The 22,174-nt window shown below is 35.4% G+C and overlaps 1 protein-coding gene across 1 annotated transcript in view; it reads left to right on the top strand.

Moving 5' to 3' along the window:
• LOC125678691 (SID1 transmembrane family member 1-like) overlaps window positions 1-20,026 on the top strand; it is a 69,054-nt gene extending 49,028 nt beyond the window's left edge. Inside the window, exons 23-32 of the mRNA XM_048917332.2 lie at window positions 4,916-4,968; window positions 5,085-5,247; window positions 5,356-5,430; window positions 7,407-7,548; window positions 8,369-8,469; window positions 8,634-8,701; window positions 9,604-9,745; window positions 15,395-15,551; window positions 18,365-18,434; window positions 18,662-20,026. Coding sequence (XP_048773289.1) covers window positions 4,916-4,968; window positions 5,085-5,247; window positions 5,356-5,430; window positions 7,407-7,548; window positions 8,369-8,469; window positions 8,634-8,701; window positions 9,604-9,745; window positions 15,395-15,551; window positions 18,365-18,434; window positions 18,662-18,749 — 1,059 coding nt within the window. The 3' untranslated portion in view covers window positions 18,750-20,026. The remainder of the gene's footprint in view (window positions 1-4,915; window positions 4,969-5,084; window positions 5,248-5,355; window positions 5,431-7,406; window positions 7,549-8,368; window positions 8,470-8,633; window positions 8,702-9,603; window positions 9,746-15,394; window positions 15,552-18,364; window positions 18,435-18,661) is intronic.
• Window positions 20,027-22,174: the final 2,148 nt, after the last annotated feature.

Here is a 22,174-nt window from a genome sequence, read left to right as displayed (position 1 = left end):
GGAGGAGAAATTGTCTTCTACAATTGTTGACAAGCAGAAAAGGAACCTAAAATGTCTCTTTTGTCCAAACTTCGTACTCCTAAATTGGAGGGAGAGGGCTCCGTTCATTCTTCAATTGATCAGTTCATTCATTATTACATTTTTACCATTCATTACTACTACCAAAAGAGTGGGGTGGGGGCCAATCCGCCAATTAATTTTATTTCACATGTGAAAATAATTATAGTTTGCATGTGAAAATAATGGAGAAATTGAACATAAAAAAAATGGAGGGTCAGCTCCGTGGGTCTACATATTTAACAGTACAATCGAAAAACAATAATTTAATGCTCTTAATTGTGTGTGTATATATATAGATATATATATATATATATATATATATAATCCAAATAGAAAGAGTTGATATCACACAGTCAAAATAATTCAATAAAAAAAGCAGGAAAATATACAGTTCCAAAATATATTTAAATCACTAGCGCTTTCTGGATTTTAACATCCATCCTCAGGTGAATACAAATTAATTTGTATTCAGCTGAGGATGGATGTTAAAATCCAGAAAGCGCTAGTAATTTAAATATATTTTGGAACTGTATATTTTCCTGCTTTTTTTTATTGAATTATATATATATATATATCACATACATATTACTAAGCATTGGGAGGGATTGCACCCCTTTCATTTTGAGAGAGAGATAGAGAAAGAGAGAGGAATTGAATAACTGGTGACAGCCATATAAATGATTTAAACTGAGTGGCGGCCGCCATATGAATTAAGTGGCGGCCGCCACTTAATTTATCTGGCGGCTGCCAGTTAATTTATATGGCGGCTGCCAGTTAAATTAACTGGTGGCCGCCATATAATTAACTGGCAGCCGCCATATAAATTAATTGGTGGCCGCCACATAAATTAACTGGCAGCCGCCAGATAATAAGTGGCGGCTGCCACATAAATTAAGTGGCGGCCGCCAGTTAATTTATATGGTGGCCGCCAGATAATAAGTGGCGGCTGCCAGTTAAATAAATATTAATTCTATACCCTGGCACCTATCGGCTTCTGTAGAAGTGAATGTTTGCATGTGAGTGTGATCTTACATGTGTATGTAAGTGCATGATGCATGTATATGTGTATAAAAATGAGTGATTGAATGTGTAAGTGCATGATTGCGTGTGTGTGTAAGTGATCGATTGTGTGTGTGTGTGTGTGAAGTTGCATGTATGTCAATGTCATTTATGGAAAGCTAAGATAACGAACATGGATCAATTTCACAACTCCTATAAGCAATACAGAATAGAGAGTTGGGCAAACATGGACCCCTGGATATACCAGAGCATTAGTATGTCTGTGAGGGGAAGCTACTCCGCTAGGTGTGCTCTACGGTGTTCTTGCCATTGGGATTTATTATCTTGCGATCCACTTTGTGAGTTGTGAAACGCTATTGTTTTTGTAGACAACAGGACAAAGAACACTTGGGCCACTGGATGGATGCATTTCTTACATTTGTAAAATTCTCCGATTATAGATAAGTGTAACTGCACATTGTCGTGGTTCAATGCCGGTGCTCTTCTTTATTTTACTGGGGATGAAGATAATGATGAGGAAGACTGGTTATTATCACCATTGACCTGAATGTATACCTGTATGAAATCTACTGACTGTATACCTGTATGATATCTAACTGACCTGACTGTATACCTGTATGAAATCTACTGACTGTATACCTGTATGATATCTATCTGACCTGAATGTATACCTGTATGATATCTAACTGACCTGACTGTATACCTGTATGATATCTAACTGACCTGACTGTATACCTGTATGATATCTATCTGACCTGACTGTATACCTGTATGATATCTAACTGACCTGACTGTATACCTGTATGATATCTAACTGACCTGACTGTATATCTGTATGATATCTAACTGACCTGACTGTATACCTGTATGATATCTAACTGACCTGACTGTATACCTGTATGAAATCTACTGACTGTATACCTGTACGATATCTAACTGACCTGAATGTATACCTGTATGATATCTAACTGACCTGAGTGTATACCTGTATGATATCTAACTGACCTGACTGTATATCTGTATGAAATCTACTGACCGTATACCTGTATGATATCTAACTGACCTGAATGTATACCTGTATGATATCTAACTGACCTGACTGTATACCTGTATGATATCTAACTGACCTGACTGTATACCTGTATGATATCTAACTGACCTGACTGTATACCTGTATGATATCTAACTGACCTGACTGTATACCTGTATGAAATCTACTGACTGTATACCTGTATGATATCTATCTGACCTGAATGTATACCTGTATGATATCTAACTGACCTGACTGTATACCTGTATGATATCTAACTGACCTGACTGTATACCTGTATGATATCTATCTGACCTGAATGTATACCTGTATGATATCTAACTGACCTGACTGTATACCTGTATGATATCTAACTGACCTGACTGTATATCTGTATGATATCTAACTGACCTGACTGTATACCTGTATGATATCTAACTGACCTGACTGTATACCTGTATGAAATCTACTGACTGTATACCTGTACGATATCTAACTGACCTGAATGTATACCTGTATGATATCTAACTGACCTGAGTGTATACCTGTATGATATCTAACTGACCTGACTGTATATCTGTATGAAATCTACTGACCGTATACCTGTATGATATCTAACTGACCTGAATGTATACCTGTATGATATCTAACTGACCTGACTGTATACCTGTATGATATCTAACTGACCTGACTGTATACCTGTATGATATCTAACTGACCTGACTGTATACCTGTATGATATCTAACTGACCTGAATGTATACCTGTATGATATCTAACTGACCTGAATGTATACCTGTATGATATCTACTGACTGTATACCTGTATGATATCTATCTGACCTGACTGTATACCTGTATGATATCTAACTGACCTGACTGTATACCTGTATGATATCTAACTGACCTGACTGTATATCTGTATGAAATCTACTGACTGTATACCTGTATGATATCTAACTGACCTGAATGTATACCTGTATGATATCTAACTGACCTGACTGTATACCTGTATGATATCTAACTGACCTGGATGTATACCTGTATGATATCTAACTGACCTGACTGTATACCTGTATGATATCTAACTGACCTGACTGTATATCTGTATGATATCTAACTGACCTGAATGTATACCTATATGATACCTAATTGACCTGAATGTATACCTGTATGATATCTAACTGACCTGAATGTATACCTGTATGATATCTAACTGACCTGAATGTATACCTGTATGATATCTACTGACTGTATACCTGTATGATATCTATCTGACCTGACTGTATACCTGTATGATATCTAACTGACCTGACTGTATACCTGTATGATATCTAACTGACCTGACTGTATATCTGTATGAAATCTACTGACTGTATACCTGTATGATATCTAACTGACCTGAATGTATACCTGTATGATATCTAACTGACCTGACTGTATACCTGTATGATATCTAACTGACCTGGATGTATACCTGTATGATATCTAACTGACCTGACTGTATACCTGTATGATATCTAACTGACCTGACTGTATACCTATATGATACCTAACTGACCTGAATGTATACCTGTATGATATCTAACTGACCTGAATGTATACCTGTATGAAACCTAACGCCTGGGAAGTGTGTGTGTGTAAACCAGATGTAGTCATAACTGAAAACGGATGTATTCTAACACTTAAAAAAACAAATGAGTAATCCAGGCATACAATGACATGGATACCAGGTGTAATAAGAGACATGATATACAAATTGTCCATCTCTTTGGTTATCCAGGCGTAAAATGTCTTGGTGAAAAGTGCCTTGTCATAAAAATACACAGGTGTAAAAAATGTCCAGGCATTAAAAAATGTTCAGGCATAAAAATGCCCTGATGTAAAAATGTTTGGCATAAATGTTGCACAAAAAGTAGACAAATCATTTACGATTTTAATTCAACATGCTTGGTATCAATTAAATGACAATACATACAATTACCTATATCTATTCATGATGCAATGACATTTTCATCATTACAATTTATAGAAAATGTATTTTTTTTATGGTAATTTGAATCAATGATTTTGATATTCATGTATAATACTTGAAACGAGCTCCGCACTGTGGGGCATATCCCCTTGCAATGAGTGTAAACAAGTTTTTTTTCCATGAAGTCTCAGTGACCTTGACCTGTTGACCCCAGAATCAATAGGGTTTTTCTTCTCTTGATAACAAACCTACATGTGAAGTTTGAAATTAGTGAAGCTAAAAAACGTTGCCTGTATAGAGTGTCTATAAGCTTTTTCTATGAAGTCCTGTATTGACCTTAACCTTTGAACTCCAAAAATCATTATGTTCTTCTTCTCTTGATAACAAATTCAAAGCTATATGTGAAGTTTGAAATCAATGGAGCCAAAAATGTGGTCTGTAGATTAAGTGTCTACAAGCATTAAAATTAACTAAGAAGTCTGGTATTATCATATTAAATTTATATGGTTTGAACTTTTGATCCCAAAATCATTAAAGTTCTCCCTCTCTTGATAACAAAGCTACACTGAAGTTCAGTTGACAAATACTTTTAGTTTAAAATCATATACTAGTCCTAGGATGGACATACTCTCCACGATATTTATAAAAACTTGTGTTATTCTTCCAGGAGTTTGAATACGAAAAAACGTCGAACGTACTAATATACGAAAATCCAAATCTGGAATGAATTACTTACTACCTTTAAAACGAACGTAAACAAAAACTTGAAGAAAGAGAAAACTTAAAATTCATTGCTTTCATATGACGAGGTATCAGTGACAACACTGCTCAGATGTTCAAGCCTTTGGGAAAATTGTTTGGAAGAAAGCGGTCTGGTAAAAAAGGGTAATGACTCATGATACTGCTGGTTCGTTCGTGTTCGAATTTCCTCTGTGTTGTTTCATTTATGTAAATTTTGTGAAGAAATATTTTGAGTTTGTCTGTTTGCCATTATTTTATAGGCGTAAAAACACCGATTCATCAGAAAATGACAACAACTACGAGACAGACGATAAAAGCAGACCTGGCGCTTGTCGGATTGCAAGGACTCCGGTGCATGAAGATGCGGTGGTGCACCTATCGGCCGTACAACCAGGACTCTGTTTATCATGTAGCAAAGACAAGGTGCATTTGATGTACAGTTACATCATGCATATTTTTGGGTTAAATATTTTGGACTGTAATTCGCTTTTGCCACAACCCGTCCCTCTATTTATTTTATTTTTCTTTCAGACTGCAGCATTGTATGACTACGACAATCACAATCTGATAGACAGATGGGAAGGTCATGAAAGGGAGCTAACAAAGGTAATATGCCTTTCTTTTTTTAAGGTTTTTGAATCCTAACCATGGAGATCTGAAAAAATTATATCTGGTTAAAATATGTACAGTATAATTTTGTTATAAGTCATGTATAAATCAACACCAACATGAAAAGTTTCCATAACCCCTTTTTTTATTAATTGTGACCTTTATGCACTTTAAATGTCAAACATGACATTTCTGCCTTATCATAAAAATGTTCGTATTTTCAAACTGTTTTTGAAATTGACATGAAATAGACATCTTTATATCCTTAAGATTTATGGATAAAATTTTATATGAAGATTACCTAGAAATTTAAAAAATAATTACCAAGTTTAAAATTATACTCACTTATTAGTTAATTCTTAATCTACTAAAATTCCTATTGATCTTAGAAATTTTTGCACTTCTGCATATATGCACCTGACATTTGAACCCAAACTCCCTATGACAACTAACCCCTTCCCCTTTTGATGATCAAAAGAGTTTTAATGAAATAAAAAGATATTTTGTGTAAAGTCATGGATTCTATGTTTATTGTATTTATTTTTCAATTCCCAGTACCATTTTGTATTTTTATTAAACTCTTTCAGTTAAACTCTGCTGGTTAAAGTATATAACAAATGAATGTGAGTTTAACAAATTAATTAATTCAAAACAATCAGGGTTCCTGACTTTGAATTGGACGAGCTCAGATTTCCAGTCAATGGCAGGTCAGGGGATGTAGCTTGATTGGTTTCTTCATTTATATTATCCCTATGTGATTATGAAAAACTATTGCAATCTTACATTTTATCCAAATTCTAGCTGCAGAACTGCAGCTCTCTGAAAAAATTTGGGACATATCAGTCCCAATATTTTTTCAAAGAGCTACAGTTCTGCAGCTATCCATCTTCATATATTGTGAGTTTTTTCTCTATTCGCAAATATTAACAGGAAGTTGAGGTGTATGACATTGTTTTGTCTGGTTTCTTTGGTCCATTATATATTGTCAGCAATTCATATTGATAAACATATGAATTATGCATTATAAAAAGAAGATGTGTATTGAGAGAAGTATACACTTCAATATATTTTGATGATATGTATTTAGGAACATCCCACCTCGAAAGAGTAATATTTTCCTTGTCCTTTCAGTGATACAATGCATTTCAAATCTGTGCCTTGTTGTTTTTCTGGAATACATTCGAAGATGCCAGAAATTACTTGAAGGCAGTCTGACTTATGACACTTGCCGATGCATATCCATATTTCATAACTTCTTGTTTGCTTGTGTTTGGAAAAAATGCCACTGTGTGTGGATGAAATACAAGATTGTAATAACTTTTCAAAGTTCTTTCTTCACCTTAATTTACATGAGGAATTTGTTTGTATGACTACTTCTCTTATATCTATTAGTAGAGGAACTATTGAAGTAAGTTGTAAGAACTGTTTTCCAATTCATTTGATATAATTATATCAATTATGAATAGAATATGTCATCTGAAAACCTTATAAGTTGTTAAAACGTGTGTCTAAACCTTTTGTACAGTATATCAATTTTACAATAAAGTATGTTAATTAATAAGAGAAGTGTGCATTTTGTTTGTGAAGAAAAAATTTCATCCTTTTTGTCTTCACCAAATATACTTAGTCCCCTCCAAATATTTGTAGTGCAATGAATTAAAAACAAATTTGGATTTGAAATCATGCTAGAAGGAGTACAGATTTATCAATGATATTAATCAAAATAAGATTTATAAGACCAGCAAAAACCTCATGTAGCATACATCATTGATAAGGGTAGCTCAATTTTACCCTTCTTAATATCCAAGGAACAGCATTTTTACTACAGATCTCCCCAGAATGTATTTCCTACCAATCATCAGATGTAACAGTTTGTAAAAGTCCTTTGTATGACTTGCATTATGATTAATGGTTCAACATACATAAGCATATGTACTCATGCATTAACAATATCGTGTGAATTATTTACTAAGATTCGTAATGGCAAAACATGCAGCAGCATATTCAGTGCATCACGGGATAAGTCTATTAAGATGTGGAAGAGCGGGAATCCCCACTGTCTGCAGGAATTCAATGGCCATGAACTTGTGGTGACCGCCATCGACTTGAACCATGGTAAGCAGCAGCTGTATGTTAATCATAGACTTCAATCAGATACTAGATGTAAGATCCTTAATCTATCCAGACTGCATGTATATGACAGATGCATTTTGATCAATTTGGTGTACTTATTTTGAATATATACATCCATCGTGATGTTTCCCCCTGAAAAACGAAGTGTATAATTAACTGTAAAAAAACATTTAATTTTACATTTAATATGTTAATTTTCAGAAAAATTAAACCTTGATGTTTAGATTAGATTTTTAAACCACAAATATAGTAACTCTACCATACATACTGATATTTAGGGACCCATCATACATTGTCATATGGAAAGTGCCCTAATATGATCACTCTGTCTGTCCGTCAGCACCCTTTTGAGAAAATGCAACGGACCAGACCAGGATTTGAACCCGGGGCTCCCTGAACCTCTAGTCAGGTGCTTTACCAAATGAGCTATCTGGGCCACCAGCGATCGAACCGGGCTGACTGCTACATTCCTCCCTCCTTAAATGTCTTCACACCTGAAGACATCAACCCAGGATCTTACTCCCCTGGCAGGCATTTTCACCTGTCAGTTCCAGGGTCTACGGCACCAAATGCAACAGGAAGGGAGAAAATGCAAGGGACCAGACCGGGATTCAAACCTGAGCCCCCCGAATCTCTAGTCAGGTGCTCTACCAACTGAGCTATCTGGGCCACCGGCGATCGAACCCGGCTGATGGCTACTGATATATTCATTATAGGACCCATTCTGACTTGTCCTCAAAGTTTTCTGCATCGATGTATAGAGTTTTGATAGATTATTTACTTGTACATGTATCATTTACAGATGATACTTGGTTGTGCAGTGGCTCTAGAGACAATCATGTGAAGCTTTGGGATGTAAATACTGCCCAGTGTTTCCTTCAGAGTAACATCCACAGAAATCTGGTGAGAAATGACTAAAATTATAGATTATGATATTTTATTTACGCTCTCAGGCACTTATCTGTGAATCATGCATGTGTAAATATTAATTCTCTAGCCTTATGTTTTTCTCATGATGTTTCAATTTAATAAGTCGTTGAAAGTTAAATTACACAATATTTCAATAGGTAACAGACTTAAAGTTTGTGCCAGGTACACATTTGTTGGTACAGACAGGGGAAGACAAAGAAGTCAGGTACTTATATCAACCTAGTAGTTATTCCATCCATCTGTCTTGTTCATCCATCTGTCTCATTGTCCTTTCACCATCCACTTATCAACTCACTGGAGCTTTTTTAATCAAAAGTTGTCTGTTGTTGTAGTGACTGTTATTGTAAACTTTTTCACATTTTCAACTTCTTCAGAACTCCTGGGCCTATTTCAGTTGACAAGCCACTAAGCATCCTTGGGTTCAGAGGATTCAAATATATTTAAATACTGAGTTATGTCCTTTGCTAAAGGGAGGTAATTAAGATATACATATGTACTGAAAATAGGGCACAGAGTACATTTTTTTTTCTCATTTAGAACTACCAAGACTTTTATGTGCTTGGCCTCATGTAAGGAAGATTCAGGTGGTACAAACCATGATCACCAGGATCAAAATAGGACCACAATATATGCTTTCAATTCTTGTGACAGTACATATTAGGGGATATTTCTATGACCTTCACTCCTATGAACAAGGTGGCTCGGGTGAAGGTCAATGTTCCAGTAAGATCTCTATGAACAAGGTGGCTCGGGTGAAGGTTAATGTTCCAGTAAGATCTGTGTATGAACAAGGTGGCTTGGGTGAATGTTGTGGCCCAATACTATGTGGACATACTTAAATTTTGAAGATGAAGATTTCAGACTTTGTACAGTCAAGTTGTTTGATATGGAAATACTAGTGTAACATTGTTGAATAATGAAATTGATCATTTCTATAGGCATTTGTTTCCCAAACAAATCTTGGTTGTTGTTTTTTTTTGCACATAATTATATAAACTATATCAATATTTTGAGTATGCAACATCTTAATGATTACAGTGTGGCACATAGGTTATACAAATGTATTGGCAACTGAGATCAATTGACCATAAAGCTGTCTTCTCTCAGGTTGTTTGACACAAGAACCATGCAAGTTGTTCACAGTTATCCCAGGAAGCACTACATACAGATGGCCTGCGACGTCAGTGCAGATGGACTCCACTGTATCACATGTAGCAATGGATTTGGTGGAAATGGTTGTGAAGTTACGGTAAGACGAATAATTAAGCCATCAGGATCACAAGGGCAGACAATTATACAAATTAGATGATGCTCAGTTCTTCCTATAAAGGCAAACTACATATACAGTGTGAACATTTTCTGATGACATTAGACTATATCTATGTTTCATGATCGCATCCTTTCAAATAGAGTTACAAAGTACAGGTAAAATATATCACTAGTAGATATATACAGTGGAACCCCGTTATTACGTTTTCCACTTTGTCACGATAAAATAACGTAATACCGGGGGCAACGTAATAAACGTTCCCAGTTAAATCCGTTAAAAAAAAAATCATTTGGAAATTGTATATCGTCCGTTGGTACTCCGTGAAGGGGTGTGTGAATATATCTTTACTGTTTCTTTGTTTAAAAGACTATGATACTTTGTTTTATTTACATCTTATCTTTAATGTCCGTAATTCTTCATGTTCTTATCCCTTTTCTTTATTTCGGTGTAAGATACATAAGGATGTTTTGATAAACGTTGCTTTTTCTGCATTCGTTTGGACTGCCATTTTGTTCAACTTTAAAACAATGCGTTCATGTAAATTTCTCTCAATAACTCGTTCCGGTTCGTATTCAACATTCGTATTTAAAAAAATAACAAAACATCGTTTTTATTAAGTTCTCTAATTACACAATACAAAACACAATAAAAAAAATCCCACCCAAAAAACAACAAAACTATAGACACAAAACGCACACGATACCCAACACTTACACACCAACAATAAACAAACATGCACAGAGAACAATTTAAGCGCAATCCACATAAAAAAAATATAATGATGCACGAAGATTTCATTTATAATGCTAAATGATGGCACTAAAATCACGTGCGCATCAAGGGATTTTAAAATATTCACTGAGGTAAATGCTGTGCACGAATCGGCCGATAGATTGGTGTATGTATGGACGAGATTTACGAACACCCAAGCTGCATGTCCAAACAACGACCAATTTTTTTAATTGAACACCTTTAATCACCTATGTCCAAGCAGTTACCCAAGCGGTTGTAACATTGCTACGATAAATCTTGTCTTTCTTGTTTGGTACCAAAGCTTTCCGTGAATAGTTTTAATAGCGAAGGTAATCACACTATGCTGAAAACGCAGGCGGTTGAGAAATTATTTCTTTGATTATCAAAATATGAAAAATGAAGTAAATTTCATTGAGTACAATTTCTAAATAAACATTATTTAATTGTTTATCACTGGCTTCTATACGGGGTATTCACCTGTATTGATGTCGCAAGATCTATCGAAGCATGGTGAGTCAAGCGTCTCTAATCCCCAAACAGACCAGGAAATTTACGTGGCGACTGCCTCAGGCAGTCAAGGTGTGAATGGCTTATTATTTTGAGAATCACTATTGAATAATTAGGGGTTTATTACATTTTTGTCGGAATTTTTACAACGTAATACCGAGTCCCGGCATTGTAGGACAACGTAATAACGAGGTCTATTTTATATAGGTTTGTTAAGAAATGGTTTTGTGCTTTGAAATTCCAACGTAATATGCGGACTAACGTAATAAAGGGGGAATGTAATAACGGGGTTCCACTGTATGTGATTGTTGACATTATAAATTTTTTTTATTAGTAATGTAACATTTTTATACCCCATGCAACAAGTTTTTACCACTCAGTCCTGTTCTTGTCAGCACAACTCTTTTGAAACTGCTGAACAGAGTTTCATAAAACTTTGTAGTTACTTCAAAGAAGAGGGGCATATTGGTGTGCACCTGTCGGTCAGTTGGTCAATAGACCACATGCTGTCCGCTCAATATCTAAAAAACCATTCACTTGATTGTAATGATATTTCATATGTGGGTTGGTTATGAGTAGAAGAGGACCCCTATTGTTTTTCAGGTCAAAAGATCAAAGGTCAAGGGTCAATCTACTCTGGACATAGGAATATACTGTCCGCTCAATACCCTGGGAACCCTTTGCTTGTCAGACATCAAACTTTGTACACTGGTACACATACAAGAGAAGATGACACCTATTGATTTTGAGGTCATATGGTCAAAGGTCAAACTGGACATAGGAATATACTGGCCACTCAATGTCTAGCGAACCCTTTGCTTGACGGACATCAAACTTGGTACACTGGTACATCTTCAAGAAGAGATTACCCCTACAGATTTTGAGGTCACATGGTCAAAGGTCAAGGGTCACACTGGACATGAGAATATACAATCCACTCAGTATCTTGAGAACCCTTTGCTTGACAGACATCAAACTTGGTACACTGGTACATCTTAAGAACAAAATGACTCCTATTGATTTTGAGGTCACATGGTCAAAGGTCAAGGGTCAAACTGGACATAGGAATATACAGTCCGCTCAATATCTTGAGAACCCTTTGCTCGACAGAATTCAAACTTGGTACACTGGTACATTTTAAGAAAATGACTCCTATTGATTTTGAGGTCACGGTCAAGGTTTAAACTGGACATAGGAATATACAGCCCGCTCAATATCTTGAGAACCCTTTGCTCGACAGAATTCAAACTTGGTACACTGGTACACATACAGAAGATGACCACTATTGATTTTGAGGTCACATGATCAAAGATCAAGGGTCAAACTGAGCATAGGAATACACTGTCCCTACAATATCTTGAGAACCCTTTGCTTGACAGATAACAAACTCGGTACACTGGTCTTCAGGAGAAGATGACCCCTACCGATTTTGAGGTCACATGGTCAAAGGTGAAGGGTCAAACTGGACATAGGAATATACTGTCCACTCAATATCTTGAGAACCCTATGCTTGACAGACATCAAACTTGGTACACTGTTATATCTTCAGGAGAAGATGACCCCTCTTGATTTTGAGGTTACATGGTCAAAGGTCAAGGTTTAAACTGGACATAGGAATATACAGTCTGCTCAATATCTTGAGAACCCTTTGCTCGATAGAATTCAAACTTGGTACTCTGGTAAACATATAGATGATGACCACTATTGATTTTGAGGTCACATGATCAAAGGTCAAGAGTCAAACTGAACATAGGAATATACTGTCCCTACAATATCTTGAGAACCCTTTGCTTGACAGATATCAAACTTGGTACACTGGTCTTCAGGAGAAGATGACCCCTACAGATTTTGAGGTCACATGGTCAAAGGTCAAGGGTCAAACTGGACATAGGAATATACTGTCCACTCAATATCTTGAACCCTTTGCTTGACTGACATCAAACTTTGTACACTAGTATATCTTCAGAAGATGATGACCCCTCTTGATTTTGAGGTCACATGGTCAAAGGTCAAGGTTTAAACTGGCATAGGAATATACTGTCCGCTCAATATCCTGGTGAACCCTTTGCTTGACAGACATCAAACTTGGTACACTGGTACACATACAAGAGAAGATGACCCCTATTGATTTTGAGGTCACATGGTCAAAGGTCAAGGGTCAAACTGACCATAGGAATATACTCTCCACTCAATATCTTGAGAACCCTTTGCTTGACAGACATCAAACATGGTACACTGGTACACATACAAGAGAAGATGACCCCTACAGATTTTGAGGTCACATGGTCGAAGGTCAAGGGTCAAACTGGACATAGGAATATACTGTCCACTCAATATCTTGAGAACCCTTTGCTTGACAGACATCAAACTTGGTACACTGGTACACATACAGGAGAAGATGACCCCTACAGATTTTGAGGTCACATGGTCGAAGGTCAAGGGTCAAACTGGACATAGGAATATACTGTCCACTTAATATCTTGAGAACCCTTTGCTTGACAGACATCAAACTTGGTACACTGGTACAATTTAAAGAGAAAATGACCCCTACAGATTTTGAGGTCGTATGGTCAAAGGTCAGTGGTGAAACTGGACATAGTAATATATTGTCTCCTATATTTTAAGAATTATTTGCTTGATTGACACCAAACCTGGTACACTGGTACAGCATAAGGAGTAGATGACCCCAATTGATTTTTAGGTCACTTGGTCAATCTACTCTTGACATAGGAAGATATTGTCTGCTCAATATTTGAAATTGGTGATACTGCTATCAATCAAATTATGCATGTGTATAACCCTTTTCAATTTTGCACTATGGGGGAGGGCATACATGTTTTACAAATATCTCTTGTTTTCTGAAAGTTATGCTCCTTTTCAGCCTTGAGGTTTGCCCGAAATCAAATGTACTACTGAAACAGTTTGTCAGCGTAACTCCTCTGAAACCCCTGAACAGAATTTCATGAAAATTTGTATTTAATGTGGACATACTGTGTAGATGTGCATATTCATAGGAATTTCTTTTTGATTTTTTTATGGGAATTATGTCTCTGTTGAACATAGAAGTTTTGCTAAAATGTATTATTTGGTGCAACCCTCGTGAAACCGATTTCCAAGCTATATATATGTAATTAAGATATTTCTGTTTTTTAAAAAAATATTTTACATAATTTACATATCTAAACAATATTACATATGATTTGAGTAATGCCATCTACTTACATGCATATTTGTATCTAATGATCAGTCATCCAAAAAAAATTACCTTGTTAATCACCACTCTTATTCCATGCACAAGTACTCTGAAGTTGAAATAAAAATTATGCTGGAGTTCCTCATTGACAATTTCTTTGTAGTCTTTGGTGATCAGGTCTTCCATCAGTTATTTGGAATTCCCATGGACTTGCATTGTGCTCCTTTGTTAGCTGACCTGTTTTTATATTCTTTTGAAGCAGAGTTTTTTTCAAAAGCTTCTACATGAGAAGAAAAAAAATCTCTTACTGTGACCTTCAACTCGACATTTAGATCTATCGATGACGTTTTATCTATTTTAAATAATAATTAATCATTTTCATTCATATGTTGATTCAATACATTCCTGTGAACTCGAGATAAAAGACATCACGGAGTTGTCCACATCTGCTTCATACTCAAATATTTTATTGAAAATGAATATTAACAGCAAACTAACAACTCAACTTTATGACAAACAGGATGATATCAGCTTCTCCATCATCAACTTCTCATATCTATGTAGCAATATTTCATTAACACCTGCATATGGTGTTTATATCTCTCAACAGATTCAATACACAAGAGCTTGCTCTGCGTATGATCACTTTTTAAATTGAGGCAGGCTACTGACAAACAAGTTGATGTTACAGGGATTTCAAAAGTCTTGTATAAAGTCAGCATTTCACAAATTCTATGGTCGTTATAATGATCTAGTATGTCAATACAACCTATCATAGGGTGAAATGTCTGATGTGTTTCATACCGATTGTTAGGCTGTTCTTGGCACATTGGTTTTGACTAAGGATTACTCCGTTTACCTGATCAAGAGATAGGGCTCACTGTAGGTGTGACTGGTTGACAGTGGATGCTTATTCCACCTAGACACCTGATCCCACTTCTGGTATGTCCAGGGATCCGTGTTTGCCCAACTCTTTATTTTATATTCCTTATAGGAGTTATGAGATTGATCACTGTTTGTTATCTTCACCTTTCATGTATGAAAATAGTACAGTATTGCACAGAGGCATAAGAATTTGTTGTATATTTTGCGTAGTGCATGCAGCATTGTCATTCGTTGTGGGAATGTGGGGTATGTGAGTTTACTCACTTTTTCTTTCATTGTCTCTGTTGTAGTTATGGGATATACGAGGGAGGAAAATAGTTCATGAATACAGAGACCACGGCGAAGCTGTAGAGTCTTGCATTTTCTTGCCATCCATCGGTGGAAAACAGCTCATTGCCACTACATCACGTGATACCACAGTTCGACTCTGGGATATGAACACAAAAGGTTTGTAAGAATAAAGTGGATTTGTTTAAAGCCAGGATCATAATCATAACTGTGAAATGCGTTGATGTACACAGCTTGGAGTGGTGAATTTTAGAAGCTCCATAACAAAGGTTGTTTATGATTACATGTGGTGAGTCTTATCCACAATGAAGGTCTTAGAAAAGATCAGGGTCACAAGTTGACTTGTTTTTGGTCTATATCTTAACTTTTTATTCCAGGGTGTTTGAACCCTACACAGATTGTTTATGACCATAGTGTGTATCATGATCCGCAACACTTATTTAAAAATTTATTTAAATATTTGGTACTGCTGGAATTCCAAACCATTAAAATAGAAATAGACATTCTATATTTATCAAGATTCATATGCACAATGTTAGCAACAGCAGCACATTCATAAGAAAACGGCAATCATTACAACTTGTAAAGACATCAAAGGCAAAACATTGGAAATGTGAATATATAGAGATGGGAAAGGTCCCAGAAACTGGCAACATAAGATGTTATATAGAGATGGGAAAGGTCCCAGAAACTGGCAACATAAGATGTTATATAAAGATGGGAAAGGTCTCAGGAACTGGCAACACAAGATGTTATATAAAGAGGAACTGGCAACATGAAATTATAGTGGAAGAATTATGTGCTATAATCCTATATTTGCTTATTAGCTCTTCTGAGCCAAAGGCTCAAAGAGCTAATGCTATGGCCATTTGTGCGGTGTGCGGTGTGCGTAAACTTTTTAGAAAAAGGGCTATAACTCAAGAACCCCTTGGCCAATTTTTTTCAAATTTGTTACAGGGTATCATTGGCCCAAGGGCTTTCATACATACTAAATAAAGGGATGTGACCCTTTAACAAGGGGAGATAATCAGGAAAATACAAACAAAAGTAGTGGTTGCTAAAAAATCTTCTTCTCAAGAACCACAGGACAGATTATCACCAAACTTACACATAAGGATGAGGATATGTTGTAGATTAAAAATTGTTCAAGGCATTACCCTGGGGCAAAGGGCATGGTCTCAAGGTCACTTCAAAGTTGACCTAAATTTAAATTTTTTTTAAATTCCTTAAATCTTAGATATTTTAGTCATTATAAGGACTAGGATCATCAAATTTTGAAAGTTGATGCATCTTAGGACCTTGTATCAAGTTGTCTCAAAAGTAGGTCACGGTGACCTACTTTTTGAATTTTGCAGGTATTTATTTTAAAATTAATTTTGATGCATATCTTGGACACTTTGAAGCCTATGATCATCAAAACTTGTCACTTGGTGGATCATGGGACCTTGAAATGCGTCAACTGAAAAATAGGTCACCGTGACCTACTTTCTGAATTTTATGGCTTATCATTTATAGATATATTTTAAGTTGTTATTTCAAATACCGAGAGGTTTAGAATCATCAAATCTTGTAATTTGATGCATCTTGAGGCCTTGAAACATATTTATAAAAAAGTAGGTCACAGTGACCTACTTTTTGAATTTTGCAGATATTCAAATTTCACATTTTCAATTTTAGATGCATATTTTGGGCACTGTAAAACCTAGGATCATCAAACTTTGTCAGTTGATGCGTCTTCAGTCTTCGGTTTGTGTCGACCAAAAAGTAGGTCACCGTGACCTACTTTTGGTATTTGACAGCTAAATTACTATATTTCAGACACTATTTGACCTACAATCATCAAACTTTGTCAGTTGATGCATCTTGAGTCTTCGGAGTGTATCGACCAAAAAGTAGGTCACTGTGACTACTTTTGGCATTTGACAGTTATATTTATATATTTCAGTCACTAATTGACCTACAATCATCAAACTTTCACAGTTGATGCATCTTGAGTCAATGGAGTGTGTCGACCAAAAAGTAGGTCACCTTGACCTACTTTTGGAATTTGACGGCTATATTTATATATTTCAAATACTATTTGACCTACAGTCATCAAACTTTGTCAGTTGATGGGTCTTGCATGTTCGAAGGGTTTCGACCAAAAAGTAGGTCAACTTGACCTACTTTTGGAATTGGACACCTATATTTATATATTTCAGATACTATTTGACCTACAGTCATCAAACTTTGTCAGTTGATGCGTCTTGAGTCAATGGAGTGTGTCGACCAAAAAGTAGGTCACCTTGACCTACTTTTGGAATTTGACGGCTATATTTATATATTTCAAATACTATTTGACCTACAGTCATCAAACTTTGTCAGTTGATGGGTCTTGCATGTTCGAAGGGTTTCGACCAAAAAGTAGGTCAACTTGACCTACTTTTGGAATTGGACACCTATATTTATATATTTCAGATACTATTTGACCTACAGTCATCAAACTTTGTCAGTTGATGCGTCTTGCATGTTCAAAGGGTGTTGACCAGAAAGTAGGTCACCTTGACCTACTTTTGGAATTGGACGGCTATATTTATATATTTCAGATACTATTTGACCTACAGTCATCAAACTTTGTCAGTTGATGGGTCTTGCATGTTCGGAGTTCGCTTACCAGAAAGTAGGTCACCATGACCAACGATTGGAATTTGACAGCTATATTTCAATATTCAGATACTAATTGGCTTAAAATCATCAAACTTTGTCAGTTGATATTTCTTGGGTTCTCAAAATGTGTAAACCAAAAAGGAGGTCACATTGACCTACTTTTTTTGAATTCTTAGGATTTAACTAAAGATTTAGAATACTAAGAGGCTAAGAATAGAAATGGTGGGGTTGTACAATTTATCAGAAGAGCGATTCTAGGCCCTTGGGCCTCTTGTTCATGTTTGGTATTACATGTTGGTACATGGGAGTGAATTTTTATCCTACAGAGTGCCTTTCATGTTTTCCTGTGGTGGGATCTGGACCGCTTACCTCCATTATCTGCTATGATGATCTTAGGTGAGTCAAGTTGCATTCAGAGTCTGCTTTGTTTTCTATTCTTCTCATGCAGACAAAATTTTTGAGTTATATAATAGACATCAACCTACAAAAATTCTGGAGCAATGCTGTAACAATATCAGTTAAAGAAAATTAGAATGTTTGTAGCATTCTTCAGATAGCACATAAACTTACACAGTAAAAACAATTTCATTTTACCTTAGCTGATATGTGTTTCTTTGTTTCAGTTTATGTGTGTCCAGTTTCAATTCCGGCATAATTTCCTTAAAACTGTCTCCCTCCGACTTCACTCTGCAACAAACAGGACAATTTTAATGCCAGAAGATTGCATGTGATTAGGAATCTCCAGAACTCTTTTTCTATCTCAGATTCTTTTTAAAAATTACAAAAGCTTAATTGGGTTGAATGTGGCTGAATTCCGTGAATTAAAAATGACAGTTTTACAAATGTAAGGGTGTAATATTTGAAGTCTTCTTTATCTCATCAGAACAGGTTGTGCGATATAATGTTTGTACTGTATCATGTGTCCTCTTGTTTCTTTATTTGTACATTTGTGTGTTCATAGGTTCATTTTGAGCTCTCAGTGTACAAGATTTTAAGCCATTGTTGATCCAACCTTTGTCAAACTTGCAAGATTGTTACTTGCATACAGATCCATTTTCAAGTTTGAATTTATATTCCAAAATGTCCATATTGCAATGGTTTTGAGCTTCTGTAAGCCAAGGCTTAGATTGCTCTTAAAAATTAACAACATAAATCTTGTGTGAAAAGTCAATCATTGTTTAAGATTACATGTATGTTATCTTTATTAGTGGAAGTTGATGTTTTAGCTCAACTGAGTCATAAGTTAAAGTAAACCTTTCTGATTAATATGCAAGTATCCTCAGGTTGTGTAGATTAAAATTTGTTCAAATTAATTACATCCTGGGTCCTGGAATTGTATCATAGAAACTGTAATCCTAGGACTAGGGATTTTCACTATCATAATGGTTTAAAATTTCCAGAGAAGCATTTGGGGGGGGGGGGGGGGGATAAAAACCTTCTAAAAAACCACGTGGGACAGTTTGCCAAAGATGATTCTTGTGTAATCTATATTCAGCTTTGGTTAAATAACAACCTATGGGACAACAGGGGCTTAAAGAATTATGGTATTCATGTTCCAAATTATGAGTATTTATGTATCAGCAAGTGACTCAGATGAGTGATGTGGTCTCCTTTTAAATCCTGTGACTGATAATAACCCTAACCCTTCTCTTTTGAATTGATTTACTTATAGAAACAAAACAAAAAGGAAGAAAGAGAGAGAATGGTGTAACTGCATGTAAACCACAAAAATGTAATAACTGCTAAACGTGGGTTGATGTTATAAATGTACAGTGTACATGTATTTGTGATTGTGTTGTATGATATTAATGAATGATGTGTTGTAAAATTAATGAATCATTCACATCTAATATGTTCCATGTGCTTATAAAGCAAAGCTATTTTAAAAGAATCTATTTGATGTGATATATTGTTTTGTATTTTAATGCATGTTTGATTGATTGACATTAACACTTTGTGTTCAGTAAAAAAAAAAGAAAGAAACAACATCTTCTGAATTTCTGTTTTATGTTAATTTGAAAAGTGAAATGGTTTGTCAGTGAAATTTCTTAAAAGGATTTGTAAGAAATGAAATGAAGTTCTAGTAATTGCCATGTTAACAATATGTCAGTCTGCTTCGATTTCTGAAGAAGAAAAAACCTACTATTTCTTACTACTTCTTCTTGTTCACTTTTAAGTATTGTACTTTGGAAATCAGCTTTCTTGTGGTTTTCCACAGCAAATGTTACACAGGTGTCGGTATCAGACATATCCAAAAGAAAGACAACTGTAGCTGTTCGATCTGAATGTAACTCAGACATCCTTTTTATCTCGACTTGAAAATAAGAGACTAAATATTGATCAGACTAAATAACTTGGCAAATTATGTTTCCCCTCTTTCAGGGGAGACATATTGTTTTTGTACTTTCTGTCCATCTGTCCGTCTGTCTGTCACCAATCTGATTAAAATACTGTGGTCTCTCAAATAATGTGCACAGCGCAGAGGGCTGTGCACTATTTGAGAGATCGTATTTTGATAAGATTGGTCTGTCACAAAATCTTGTGAATGCTTCTCCTCCTATATGGCTTATTGGATAGATTTGAAACTTATGTATATTGCCGGGACAGGAGGATTCAGTTATTTTCCTAAAAGTTATAGTGGATCTAAGAGGGGTGGAGGATGTTAAAATAGCTTGTGAACGCTTCTCCTATTTGGCATATCCAGTAGACTTGAAATTTTGTTTAATATTTTCAGTGCCATTTGCAGGTGTGCATATTGCAGGGACAGGAGGATCCAATTGTTGTCCTTAAAGTTATAGTGGATCTGAGGGGTGGAGGGTGTAAAATAGTTTGTGAACACTTCTTCTATGTGGCTTATCGGAGTTCACAATGTCTATGTTCTTGCTTATGCTTTCTCCTCCATACCATGCAGTACATTAAGGGGAGGAGGTTTCATTTGGAGCACTTACAATTTGGGGACCTGAGGACACATTTGTTTTTCAATTAAAAACAAACTCGTTGATAACTCAATCTAGCGCTGTCGAGCAAGTGAATTAAGTTCCATGAGTCCAGAATGTTAAAAATATTATTTTGGTGTACACTAGCTATATATAGAATTTGGAGCAGTTTAAGCTGATACACTATTTGACTTAGCACTATGTGTACGAGAATGGATTATGAATAGAAATTTCATATTTTAACACGACCAAAAATTGGCAATTAATATCTTGCTTCACCACCAAAGACGCTAAAATTTGAATTCCACTTAAATATTAAGTAGATGCATTATATTCCTATCAAAATATGGTAAGTATTTCTTTTTCATCATATAAACTCATTTGAATTTGAACAAATGTTAACAGGCATAAGACTTTAATGAAATTCGGCATCATTAACCATTATTGTCTTTGAATAGGAGCTATTTAAAGGTTGTCATTAACAAAAAGTTGCATGTTTGGGGGTGCAGTTCCACATAACAAACAGTATGCAGATACTGTCAATATTGCAATCTACAACTGAAGAGTACACAATCCATTTATTTCATTGTCCACAGTGTAGTTCAGAAAGAGATACATTTTTAGGGACTGAATCACGTTTTTCAAATGCAATGTTTTTCATTTTGGATGTTAAAAATTAAAAATATACCACATTTAATGTTGACAACCACGATTTTGACTTTCTGAATGTAAGGATAAGAGCAATATTTTAGCTAATCGATTCTGTGATATGTAAACAAAGACTCAAGTCTTTTTTAAGTAAACAAATAAACTAGCGAAACGTTAATTTTGTAATTTAATGCGTCTTCATTTTGTGCAATCACAAATTTTAACTTTTAAATGACACGTTTTACCTAAAGTATGCGCGAGATGTAATATATATAATAAATTAATTTGCATGGATCAATATCCATTTATTTTGAAAACTTCGTAAACAATAACACATCTCAATATATCTTTGTTTTCAATACAAATTATAAACTCTCTATATTGAGCTTCTGTCGTGATGAATAACCTTAATTTTTTTGTGAAACCTAAAAAAAATCATGAATCAGTCCCTTTAATGTATACTGTCAGATACCTTCATCAGCAAATGTTTAATGTCATCAAATTTTCTTGACAAACGAAATACTTAACTATTTATAGATTGTCATTTAAATC

This window comes from Ostrea edulis, chromosome 2 (assembly GCF_947568905.1).
Source record: "Ostrea edulis chromosome 2, xbOstEdul1.1, whole genome shotgun sequence".
NCBI lineage: Eukaryota > Metazoa > Mollusca > Bivalvia > Ostreida > Ostreidae > Ostrea > Ostrea edulis.
This window is presented reverse-complemented; position numbering and strand designations above follow the sequence as displayed.